We start from the raw sequence: 13,071 nt of genomic DNA on the forward strand, positions 1-13,071 counted from the left end.
ACTCACCAAAGAGTTGGGGGGAGGAAGAGCACCGTGGCCATGGCAACCCTGATGCTTATGGTTTGGGGAGAGCAGTTCTGGGGAATGAGTTGGAGCTGGGACCTTGGCTCACAGGGGAATCTGATGCACAGTGAGGAGAAATAACAGTGACGCTGGTGCCTCTCCCGTGCCCACACAGCATCTGTGATGTCCCCTTCCCCCTTCTAGTGACTCAGACATCCTGTTCCCCTGGGAGGTGACTGTATGGTAAAATATGGCTGCTGGATGGTAAAATACATGCAACCCAGAGCCCACCACTCTAATTTTTTTTTTTGGTACCGGGGATTGAACTTGGGTCCTTGCACTTGCAAGGCAGGTAGCGGAACCCCTGAGCTAAATCCCCGGCCCTACCACTCTAAACAGTGTAGAATACACAGTTCAGTGGCATTCAGTGTGTTCATCACACTGCAGCCATCACCTCCACTAGCTCCAGGGAATTTGTTTGAGGGTGCGGTGCCGGGCTGGAGCCTAGGGCCTCGTACGTTCTAGCAGACAAGTGTTCTTCCCCGGTCACATCCTCAGCCCCGGGATGCTCTCACAACCCCAAAAGGAAACCCTCACCACCAGCATACAGTCCTCACAGTCCCTGGGAACCACAAGTCTATTTTTTCTTTCTGTAGGTTTCCTGTTCCGCCCGTTCAGGCTGAGGCAGAAGGATCACAAGTTCAAGCTCAGCCTGGGTAACTTAGTGGGACGCAGTCTCAAAACAAAAAAATAAAAAAGGGCTGGGGATGAAGCTTAGAGTGAAGGCCCTGGGTTCTATCCCCAGCACTGCAGAGGGCAAATGAACAAACCATACAATACCTGGCCTTTCGCACCACACCCGGGAGGATCTTCACACTACAGCCTGAGTCAGTGCTTGGTTCCTTTGGGAGCACAGCTGTGTTTATCCTGTTCCACATCAGTGTCCCCATCACAGGGCAGCTGTGAGGATTCAGTAAGATGCCAAGCAGTGCTCCACTCGGGATGGTGCCTAGTGAGTGCTCATAAAAGGTGGCTGTTACTCAAGTCCAGAGACCCGGGAGGTGAAGTGACAGCTGTGCGGGGTGGAGCTAAGATTGGAACCTAGGACCCTGTAAAAACCACACCGTTGTAAACTACAACATATGCGGCCTAGACATAGTCTTGCCCTTGTTCCTTTTCCCCTATACCCAGAATACCCATGAGGCCAAGGGGTTCCCACTGAGCCTCAGTTTCCCTGTCTCCACGGTGAGAGTATTGAGCAACTCTGTTGATGCTCTCCTTCCTGCTGAGGTCTGGAATTAAGCTCTGTTCTCCATCCACAGACTTACTCCGGCCTCTTCTGTGTGGTGGTCAACCCCTACAAGCACCTGCCCATCTACTCGGAGAAGATTGTGGACATGTACAAGGGCAAGAAGAGGCACGAGATGCCACCCCACATCTACGCCATTGCTGACACAGCCTACAGGAGCATGCTGCAGGGTGAGCAGGGCTGAGGTGTGGGCCCCCTGCTCCTCCCGTCTCCCTGCCTGCAGTTCTCGCCAGGAATGTGGAGCTTGGCGGGCAGTGCTAGGGGACAGGAGGGCTGTGACTGAAAAAGGGAAAAAGCGAAAGGCCAGCATCTGTGTTTGCAGCCCAGGAGGGTGAGGGGAGCAGGCAGCTTGGGCAAATACGGGCGTGGGCTGTGCTGGCTTGGGAGCGAGCTGCCCCTCCAGCCACCTGGGGCCCTGGCCGGGACAGCTGTTTGCAGAGCAAGAGGACGGTGACAGGCCTGGGGCTGAGCCAAAAGATCCAAGTTTGTGCCTACCTGCCTCTCACTTCCTGTGGGAGCGTGGGCAAATGTCTTTGCTCTCTGGCCTCAGTTTCCTCATCTATAAAAGGGGATAATAGTCTTTGTCTTGCAGCTTGTTGTAAAGCTTGCTTGTGCCGGCTTTTCCAAACTTAAGAGTGCTGCACCTTCATATTTATGTCTTGCATCCTTTATTGGAAATGCTTGGGACCAGAAGTATTTCGGGGTTTGGATTTTTTTCAGATTTTGTAATATTTACGTATATACAATGTGATTCTTTGAGCATGGGACCCAAGTCTAAACCCTAAATTAATTTATGTTCCATATATACCTTATTTCACAAAGATAATTTTATATAATATTTTCAATAATTTTGTGTATGAAACAAAGTTTCATGGTGTGGAATTTTCCACTGCGGCCTCATGTCCGTGTTCCAAATTGTGTGTGTTGGGTTTTCAGCTTAGGGATGCTCAGCCCGTATTACTGCTATTATTAATAGACTTTTTATTGAAGTGGATGGTAGATACAAACAGCAGGGTGCATAAAATGCACCAAAGAGTCCGGTTTAAATTTGATTTTTGTGTATGGCTGCAGTGATGTGACCTTACCCAGACCCGGGAGTGAAACACTGCTAGGCAGCTCCTCCTTGTGTCTCCCTGCCGACACCTCTTCCACACTCCCACCTGAAGTAACTGGTCTTGTGGCTTCTGTCACCTTCCGTTTCTTGTTCTTGGACCTCATATAAATGACACCTTTGTATTATTTACTTCATATTTTCCTCAGAAGCTTCTTCCCCTCCCCAGTCTACTTCAGCCTAAGCAAAGCCCAGCAGCACACCATATTGATTAAGAGCAGAAATTTTAGACCTGAACTTCCTGTGTCCAAAGGCCAGCTCTGCCATTCATGAGCTGCTGAGCCTCTCTATGCTGCCCTTTCCTCCTCTGTGAAAGAGGATTGCAATTAACTGTGAGCTACCTCTCCAGTCTGATGTGAGCATGTGAAGTCCTCAGGACAGTGTCTAGAACTTGGTGAAAACTCACGGAGTATAAACTAATACAGGTTGAGCATCCTGAATTCAAAACTCCTAAATCCAAACTGCTCTAAGATCTGAAAATGTTCAGCATCAACATGATACCATAAATGGAAAATCCCACCCCACTGAACTTTATTTCATGCACAAAATTATTTAAAACATTGTATAAGTTACCTTCAGGCTATGTATACAAGGTTTATATAAGACAAATACGTTTAGCTTTTAGACTCGGATCTCATTCCCAAGTTATCTCATTATATGTAAGCAAATACTCCAAACTCTGGAGAGAAAAAAATAACCCCAAAACCTTGAAACCTGAAAGACTTTTGGTCCCAAGCATTTTGGGTGAAGAATTTTTAACCTGTAATACATAAATGTATGGATATTTCCTTCATGTTTATGCATAGTGCATCCATGTTTATGAATATTAAAATAAAGGATGTTCAACCTGTAACACACAAACATGAAGGTAATACAGAACATGTTGCTTGTTGACATATGCTTGTTACTCTGTCTGTACCCTCAGTCAGTACAAATAATTGCCCAGAGCCAGGTGACCATGGGCTGGAAGCCTCACCCCCCTCTACAGGAGGGACCTGTGGGAACATGGGGATCTGAACTGGGAATTGGTTTTTTGTTGTTGTTGTTATTTGGTACCGGGGATCGAACTTGGGTCCTTGAGCTTGCGAGGCAGGCGGCGGAGCCACTGAGCTAAATCCCTGGCCCTGAACTTGCAATTGGGAAGAGCCCTGTGCTGGAAGGGCAGGAATCCAAGTGTGCTCAGAAGGTCCCGCCCCCAAGGTAGAGGGCCCGGGTGTTACTGACAGAGTGAGCCTGACCTGGCAGCAGAACTGGTCGCTCCAGACGCGGGGCTGCCTTTGCCTCCAAAGACCAGCAGGGGGGCGATACAACCCCGATCTCGGAGATGCAGATCTCAGAGAGGTATAGGCTTTGTTGTATGATTCTGTCTGCGGTCTCCCTGGATGAGAGTATTTAAAAGTGGTTGACACACCTCTTTGGGAAGCTGGACACTGAAATTATGGTATGGTATGGTGTGGCATGGTTTTCGGTTGCAAGTAACATAGCTAACTAACGTGACTTGGACGATAGTTTATTACTTTATGTCGTAAAGTCTCAAGGTTGCTGGTTTCAGGGTTAATTAGCTCAGCTCAAAATCAGGCTTCTTTGGGATTTTTCTTGGCTTCTTCCTCGTGATCACAAGATGGTAGCTATAAATCCAGACATCACATTTTCATGTAATAATATTCAAAGCATGAAAGGAATAGAGGCTCTTTTCCTCTGTCTCTTTAAATCAAGGAAGAACTTGGTCACATGCCAACCCCTAAGCCAATCACCAGGAAAGGGGCATGGGGTGCTCATGATTGGTTTGGATCATTTCTGGGTTTTTTTCTGGAGCTAAAGGAAGTCTCACTAAGCACATTTTATCCAAAAGTCAGGATGAAATAAAATGGGGTGAGCAAAGGACAGCGGGGGAGTGACAGGTGTGGAAGCATTGCTACAGTGCTCTGAAAATGTATTTGTAACTTTAAACATCTTTAATGTTAGCCAGATGTGGTAGCACACACCTGAAATCTCAGCTCTCTGGAGGCTGAGGCAGGGGGAGTTTGCAGATTAAGCCCCTCCTGGACAAGGAAGCAACTGAGTGAGATGTCTCAAAACAACAACAAAAAAGCACAAAAAGCCTGGGGATGTAGCTCAGTGTGTAGGCCATGGGCTTAATCGCCGGGACTGGAAAAAAGTCCTTATACATTCATTACAGAAAAATGTAAACCTATATTTAAGCAAAGGGAGGCAGACCATGCTGTCATTCTGCTACTTGCCTGATCTGATCGCTGGCAAGGACACTTTGCTCCGCAGCCCAGCCTGTGATTCACCAGCTGAGCAGATTGGCGAGGAACTATCTGAAAATAATTGGGGAAAAGACGGCTTTGAACAGGGACCAAAGTTTCCCTATCTGGATAGTAAGGAGGCAAAGGGATGAAAAGGTTTGACCAGGCCTGGAGAATGGCATGCATGGAGCATTATGAAAACAGGTGGATTTCTTTCTTTTTTTTGGTACCGGGGATCGAACTCAAGACCTTGTGCTTGCAAGACAGGCATGGTGCTGCTGAGCTAAATTCCCAGTCCTGGATTTCATTTTCTTACCTGTGTGAGGGATTCGGTTGAAATTGCAAACACAGTAGATGCTAATTCTTAGATTGAGTATAAAATTAACTGTGGATTGATTTTTCTTTTTTTGCTTGACTTTTTTTGGACAAAACCATGTGAAAGCATAAGCCCCCTCTCCACTTCGTGCCTGGCCTCTGCAGTGTGGGCTTTGAGGGTCCTTCTTGCTGATCTTAGGGGGCAGTTTTCCTGAGGGCTTCTGTTACTTCGAGGGTGCTGAGCACAGTCTCCCTGAAGTACCTCTTATCATTTATGATGAGTATTTAATACTTAGTTGTGAACGATGACTATTTCTTCCACTGCTGCTGCTTCTGCTTCTTCTGCTTCCTCCTCCTCCTCCTCCTCCTCCTCCTCCTCTCTTCCCTTCTTCTACTGAGGGTTGAACCCAAAGCCATCACACTGAGCTACATCCCCAGCCCTGTTTTATTTTGAAACAGGATCTCACTAAATCTCTAAGTTGCCCAGGCTAGGCTGGGACTTATGATCCTCCTGCCTCAGCCTCCCAGAGTGCTGGCATTACAGGTTTGTATCACCACACCTGGCTTGACCTGACTCTTTTCATGGCCTTTCCAGAGGCATTGACTCTGGGAAAATGCAAGGTCCTGAGTTCGATAACCAGTACTGAAAAAAATAAAATAAAAGTACTCAGAATTATTCAGTGGCCATTTCCCAAGCCCCACAAGCAACCACATCCAGAGAAGAGATGCTATTTATTTAATTTAAATATTAATCACCTGCTATGTATTCATTTTGGCATTACCTTGTGCTTTCCATTGACAATAGGAATTCAGAACAAACAAAAACACTAGCTGGGTACAGCGCTGTATGCCTGGAATCCTAGCATTCTGAGAAGCTGAGGCAGGAGGATCCTAAGTTCAAGCCCAGCCTGGGTTGACTTAGACCATGTTTCAAAATAAATAAAAAGGGAGGGGGGATATAGTTCAGTGCCAAGGCCTTGACCCAGGTTGTGACTGCATCGATGCATGCTACTGCGTCCTGTTATTAAGTCATTTGGCCCAGACCACACTGACCTTACTGCCTTGTTGAAGCAGCAAAGCTAGCAGGCCTGGCTGCATCCTCCAGTCCTAGGTGGCACAAGATGGAGTGTGAAAATGTAGGGCTGGGGAGCCATGGGTAACACATGTGTGCTGAATGGGAATGGAGCATTTAGGTGAGTTACTTGGGCACTGAGTTCCCAAGGACCTACAAACTCCCCAACGCCCATAACCTGTGCGCTGATCTGCAGTGAGCATGTGGGAAGACATAGTTCGTGACACCCCGTCCCCTAAAGAGGAAGTCAAGCCCCTTGAGGGAAGGGGGCAAGGGACATAAGCATTTAGAACTGCATCTTACTTGTGCGTATATATAAATTATGTCAGGTTTTTGCTTAGATTTCCACATGCTTTTTTGTTTCTTTTTGGAAAGAAGCTTTTCCCTTCAACCGTTATGCATTAGACCCTAGTTGGCCTCTTCAGAGACAATCGTGATCTGTAGTTTATTAAGTATCTGTATTAGACAGTTTTTTATTGCTCTGATGAAACAACTAAATACAAACAACTTAAAGGAAGAAATGTTCCTTTTGGCTTACGGTTTCAGAGGTTTCAGTCCATGGTCAGCTGGCTGCATTGCTTTTAGCCTATGGTGAGGCAGAAACATCATGGTGGAAGGGTGTGGCTGGGAAAATCTGCCCCACTCATGGCTTCTCAGAAGCAGAGAGAGAAGGGAACCAGGGACAAGAACACACTCTCCCGATTCATGCCCCCCGTGACCTACTTCCTCCAACCGGGCACCAGATCCTAAGAGCACATTTAACTATGAGTTCATGGATGATGTTAATCTCTTCTCCCCCCCCCCCTTTTTCATTTGGCACTGGGGGTCAAACTCGGGACCTCATGCCTATGAGACAGGTGGCAGCGCCACTGAGCTAAATCCCCGGCCCTTTAATCTCTTCTTAACATGCCCACACATGTATAGGGGATCATACAGTATATAGGGTACCACGTACTGATTTTTTTTCTCCTTGAAAATGAACTGTCTCTACTGGAGCCTTTTTACCTGCCCCTCGCCCTCTCTGACTGCTGTCATCTGAGATCTTCTTCATCCTTGAAATTCCCCTCATCTCCTCATAGTGAATTCCTTGTTTGTTGGTTAACATGTCTTCCTCTTCCTTGGTTTACTCTCCTGTTTAAAATGGTACCTTCTCCAGTAGCTTCTCAAGAAAGATGTATGCGATCCTGATATATGGAGATCTTGCATATCTAAAAGATTGATGCTTCTCTAATACTTAAAGGATAGTTTAGCTGGGTTTCAAATTTTAGGCAAGAAATTATTTTCTTTCAGAATTTTCAAGGGATTGGTTTGTTGCCTTCTATTTTCAGTTTTATTTTTGAGGCAATAAAAATACGCGGTTGAGGCAGGAGGATCACAAGTTTGAGCCACGCCTGGGAAACTTAGCAAGACCCTATTCTAAAATTTTTTAAATTTTTAAAAAAGAAGCTAGGGATATAGCTCAGTGTGAAGACACTGGGATTCAATCCCCAGTACTAGCAGGGGAAAAGCCAAAACAAAACCCTAATGTGTTCTTCATCCTTTGTGTGTGACCAGTCTTAATTTTTCTCCTTCTGTCAAAGGTGAACTCTTCTTTCTCTCCCTCTTCACAAGGATAGGACTTGCTTAGGTCTGTTTTCCTCTCTTGTTTTAGAGATTTAGTGGACACTCAATTACAAACTCATGATGGAGGACACACCTTCTTCAAACAACTTATCTTGGTGACAGTGGCTTACTCTTACATGTTCAGGGCTTTACAGAACTAGGTTAAGACCTTTAAAATTAAGTCCCTAAACTATCTGGTGCCTGTATACATCATCCAAAATAAAAACAAAATTAAATTACAAAATAAGGAGGGCCAACAGAATTTCTGCTTTTCTCATAATGTTTACCTGGATGGTTTTTATGTGATAGCAAATAGCAAATTCTTCCTTTGCATGTGTACCCTGACTACACATGTGTGGCACGCTGGGAGATCCAATGCTGGGACCGGGCATTCTTAGCCCCCTTGATAGCTGGGGAAACTGAGGTCAGGTAAGTAAAGAAATTGCAGGAAGTCAGGAATGGTCAGAGCAGAATGTGAACTTGGTGTATCCAACGCCTAAGCCTTGTGAGGTCAGCAGCAGCTCTGAGCTCCTGCAGCCCCTCACCCCCAGCGCACTGTCCTGTGGGAGGCTGGTCCTGCAGGTCCCACTTCTAACATTTCTGGGTGTTGAAGGCTCAGAGCTTGGGCCTTGGGTGGCTGCAGGTCGGTTCAGTGAGTCAACATGATGATAAGCACTAAGGCTTCCAGACAAGGCCCTCTGGCTGCTCCTCTCCAGTGCCCTCCAGGGCTCGCTAGGCTTGGGGAGGGGAGGTGTGCGGGGCAGATAAGGTTCCATGGGGCCTGCTGACCTTGGGACACATGGGCCCTGCTTCACAGGAAGTGTGCTGTCCTCCCCTTGTTAGCCACTCTTGAGATTGCAGTCAGCCTCTGTGGCTCTCGCAGAGCCCTCTCCAAGCTCAGGTAGGTTGAGCATGGGTGAACCAAGGCACTGTGGGCTGGGCGGGCTCTGACCCTCAGCTGTGTCCCTCTGCTGTGGTTGGCACATTGGTGGGGGCTGCTGTGTGATGGAGGCAGAAAAGGAGGTGCACGGCACAGCCTGGGCTCCAGGCTCCTTAAACCTGCATTTCCCAGCCCTCTCCAGTCCCCTTTGATGGACTGGAGAAACCGAGGCCCCACACACCTGTGATTTGGCCCCAGGCCCCAGAACCAAAGCTGGGGACACCACCTCCCGCCACCCTGGGAACATTTCCTCTTCCCTCTGAGGCAGTGTGACAGATTAGTAGAGTGCTGTTGCTCCATTTCACAGATGAGGAAACTGAGGCCCCCAAAGGCTCAGGGCCAAACTTAGGCTGCAGGTCTTAGTCTGTTCAGGCTGCTCTAACAAAGTGCCACAGACTAGGTGGCTTATAGACAACAGAAATGTATTTCCCACCGTTCCAGAGGCTGGGAAGGCCAAGAGCCAGGTGCCAGCAGGTGTGGTGTCTGGGGAGGGCCCATTTCCTGAGTCACAGATGCTGTGTCCTCGTGTGGTAGAAGCAATGAATGAGCTCTCTCAGGCTCACCAGTAGGGACAGGAATCCTATTTGTGACCTAGTGACCTTCCTACCTCTAGTACCATCGCCTTCAGGGAGAGAATTCCAACATGTGAATTTGAGGAAGATGCAGACATGCAGACCCCAGCACCTTCTACTAGACAGGGGTTGAACGTGGCCTCGAACCCTGCCCTCCCAGTTCAGAGTCACCATCATCCATAAACACCTCCCTGGATCACTATTTTAAAGCATGCTGATGGTGAGAATAATAACAAAGATGGCGCCAACAGCAATTCTGGAGCTCAGAGGCATATTAGAGGCAACTAAGCCCTTTCTGAATCCAGTCTTCATGAGATCATTTTTGGGCCCTTTAAAGCGCTGAATTTTTTCTGTTTTCCTGGCAAAGAAATAGGTTCTGAGAGGCAAGGGTGATTTCCCAAGGAGGTGGGGGTGGAAGTGATTCCAACCTGTCTTGCTCCACAGAGTTCCTACAAACACGTCTCCACAAAGGGGTGCAGTGGCTCTGCCTGTCCACTCTGGGACATTCTGCAGTGGCTCCCTGCGCTGTCTGGCCTGGGTGGAGGTGACTGTCTTAGCAGGTCTGGCCAGTGGCTTGGACTTGAGGGGCTGGGAGTAGCTGCCTGCCACTTGTCTTATCTCAGAGGTTGCTGAAACTAATGACCATAAGTTGGATGACTTATCACAATAGACAATGGAAATGCATTGCTCACAGCTCTGGGCACAGGGAAGCCCAAGATCATCCACAGTCGGGCTCTAGTAAGGGCCCCTTCCTAACAGATGGGGACTTCTAGCTGTGTCCTCCACAGTGGAAGGGACTAGGGAGCTCTGCGGAGTCTCACCTATAGGGGCACTAATCCTGTTTGGGAGGAAAGCCCACCTCACCTATTCACCTTCTGAAGACTTCACCTTCTAACACTGTCACCTTCATGATTAGGTTTCCCCAGGGTAAACCATAGCACTGCTCTGATTTGTCATGGAAACATCACATTCTTTGGTGCCATGGTATCTTACAGGGACAGGAGAGAGCAAAGGAGAATTAATTTTAAACAGCAGTGAATACTGAGTTGAATAAGCAGGCACATTTAACAGTGTGGCCTTGGGACACTCCAGCCAATATTTGGCAATGTGTCCCTGATGAAATAGGATGAAAAGATGTCCTCCTAGCCTCCGAGGGGACCTGGCTCCGTCCCCTTGTTCACTCAGTAGTGTCAGTTGAGGACCCACTGGGTGCCGGCACTGACTGAGACAGCATGTCGTGGGGGAATACAAAGCAAGTCATCTTAGTAATTCGAGATGTGATCAAAACATATGGTGAATGTTTAAATTTTTAAAATATACTTTATAGTAAAAGACACATTACCATTAATCGGCCTCACCATACTCCCTCTCCTTTGAACACACTCATCCCATCATTCTTGCTGCTTTCCGAAGTAGTTCTGGAAGTCCTCTTTCATGAGTGTCGTTATGTGGTATGGTCAAAAATATGGTGACTGCTGCGGCCAAGTGCCATCCAAAGGAAAGGCGGGCTCATAAAACCATTACCACACGTCCTTATCCACCTTACTCACTGGATCTGGCATCTAATGACTCTGGCTCTTCCCCAAAGTCAAAATGACCATGGAAGATCAATGTTGTAGATCGATTCAGGACATTGAGGCAGCCACAAGAGTACAACTGGAGACACTCACCAAAAGGACTTCCAGACCTGCTTCAGAAAGTGGCGGGCACTACGGGCTCATACGTTTGACGCTAGCGGGAGTATTTTGAAGGGGATCAATGGGAATGTGTCTGTTACCCTAAATTTCTAAAAATTAAACACTCATCGTATGTTTTGATCCCATCTCATGGCGGTGCTGCTGAGGGTGGGCCAGGGACCTGGGAGGGGGACCCACGGGGCCTGTCCTTGGCTGAGACAAAGGGGAGGCCTCTAGGGAGAGGACGAGTGACCCTAACTAGGGCGCCTACTAGGGCATCCATGAGCTGCTGGCGCCGGAGGAGGAAGGAGGAGAGACACAGCGGGTGGGGGCTGGGGCCTGAGAGGCCACCAGGACGACTCTGCTCCTCCTCGGCCCCTCAGCTGGCCAGTCGTACTTAGAAAAGGCCAGGCCTCCCGTGGGTTTGGAGAGAGCTCCCAGGCTCCCTCTTCCTACCCAAGTCTGCCAAGGGATACGGAAGAAGGAGACTGGGAAGAGAAGGGCCTGACCTTTAGGGGGTGGTGCAGGTACCAGCTCTGCCACTGCCGTTTCCCTGTACCTCAGTCTCCCCATTTGCCCCAGAAGGAGGATAGCCGCGGCTGCTCTGGGTGTTGTGTGGGTTCATTTGAATGGTGCCTGGACATGGTGCTGGGTCTGGACCGGTTCCTCAGGCATGGCTGTCACCTGCCCCGTGCCGCTGTGGAGGGCGCACCCTGGGACGGCTCCCACCCACCTGCCGGGGCTCCGAGCCTGGTGTGCGGGGCGCTGCGGGGGGAGCCGCCTTCCAGGCACGAGCGAGGCCCTGTCCTTCCATCCTCACTCACGCCGGTGTCGGGGACCCTGCAGGGATGTGGGCTCGGCGCCCTCGTTCCCCCAGGCCCCACAGCAGCCTGGCACGAGAAGGAAAGAGGGGAGGCGGCGAGCCCCGGCCTGTTTTCAGCCCAGCTCGCTTTTCTCCTTTTATGGTCAGCCTGAGCTGCTGCCGCCCAGCCGGAGACCGCCAGCCTGTGCTTTGGATCGGCCCAAACAGCTGGGCCAGGACCTCCGGAGAGGCCTCGGCCACTGTGTCACCCGGGGGAGGGACCAGTGAAGCCCTTATCTCCTTGTAAACCCGCCCCAGAGACTGGCACACCCAGGACTGAGCCCAGGCGGGGAGGAGGCGGGGAGGAGGCGGGGAGAAGCCTGCTCCAGGATGGGGGAGGTGACCCCAGCCCCCACTCCAGGGTGAGGTGCTCGGCCAAGGGGAGGCCAGAAAGTGTCCAGCGCCGCTGCGAACCTCCACACGGGTCCTGGGCCGGGTCCTTTCCCACCTCTGCACACTTGGCTCTCAGGCCCTGCTGGGGACAGGGACAGTTCCGTTGTTACTCCAGCCTTGAAGGCTTCCTGTGGCCCTGGGGGGCATCAGTCACCGGCTGAGGAGAGGACAAGTGAATTGAACTGGGGAGCTTAATAGGGCATCCATGAGGCCCATGAGGCTGCAGCCGGAGGGAGGGGAGACACAGGAGGGGGAGCCCTTGGAGCACATCTGACACCCAGGTGGGCAGGAGCATGTGCGTCCCAAAGCAAGGGGGAAAAGGGGGCCTTGCCGACTTCTGGGAATTCCCTGTGACACAGGGAATGTGCACTTACCACGCTTCTTCCTCAGTTGCTTCTGAGGGGCAGAGAGAGAACAACGCAAAGCAGCAAACAATTCCCTCAGCAGGCACTGTGGGTAAGGGTGGTTCTGAGCACTCAGGGTCAGGACCACAACCCTCGACCTTTAGGAGCTCACGGGCCACTGTGGGAAGCATTAAAAAGAGCTTAAGGGCTGAGTGTGGGGCACAGACCTGTAATCCCCTCACTCTGAGAGGGCCCTGCACGCACCCCCACCGGCCTTGCTGCCCTCCACCCGCTCGGCGCGTCCCACGCTTGTGTTTCCGATGGGAACGCCGGGGCCAGGGGTCTCCAGCGGCCTCAGCGCGGAGCCTGCCAGCGCCCGGGGCCTCTGACCCTATAAATCCCGGGCTCTGGGCCCTGCTCGGCGGGCTGCTCGGGGCGGATGAGCCCACAGCCCTGGGTGCTGCCTCCCGGTTCCCAGCAAGCGCGGGACGGTAGGGCTGTGTGGGCCGCCCGGTGTCCCCCATCCCTGCCCCTCCGCCCGCCAGCCCTGCCCCAAGCCCCTTTTAACCTGTTCCTGGGACTGCTCTGCTCTGCTCTCCTTGGGGGAGATTGCCTCCTCTGGG

General features: G+C 50.2%; 1 protein-coding gene across 6 annotated transcripts in view; it reads left to right on the forward strand.

The window, feature by feature from the left end:
* Positions 1–13,071, forward strand: part of Myh11 (myosin heavy chain 11) — a 104,315-nt gene that overhangs the window by 28,030 nt on the left and 63,214 nt on the right. For all 6 annotated transcript variants that reach the window (XM_087209191.1, XM_087209195.1, XM_087209190.1 and 3 more), the window contains exon 3: positions 1,326–1,482. In XM_087209191.1, coding sequence (XP_087065317.1) covers positions 1,326–1,482 — 157 coding nt within the window. The remainder of the gene's footprint in view (positions 1–1,325; positions 1,483–13,071) is intronic.

This window comes from Heterocephalus glaber, unplaced genomic scaffold (genome assembly GCF_053883595.1).
Source record: "Heterocephalus glaber isolate CG9 unplaced genomic scaffold, H.glaber_assembly_v1.0 deba00000943, whole genome shotgun sequence".
In the NCBI taxonomy this organism is placed as follows: domain Eukaryota; kingdom Metazoa; phylum Chordata; class Mammalia; order Rodentia; family Bathyergidae; genus Heterocephalus; species Heterocephalus glaber.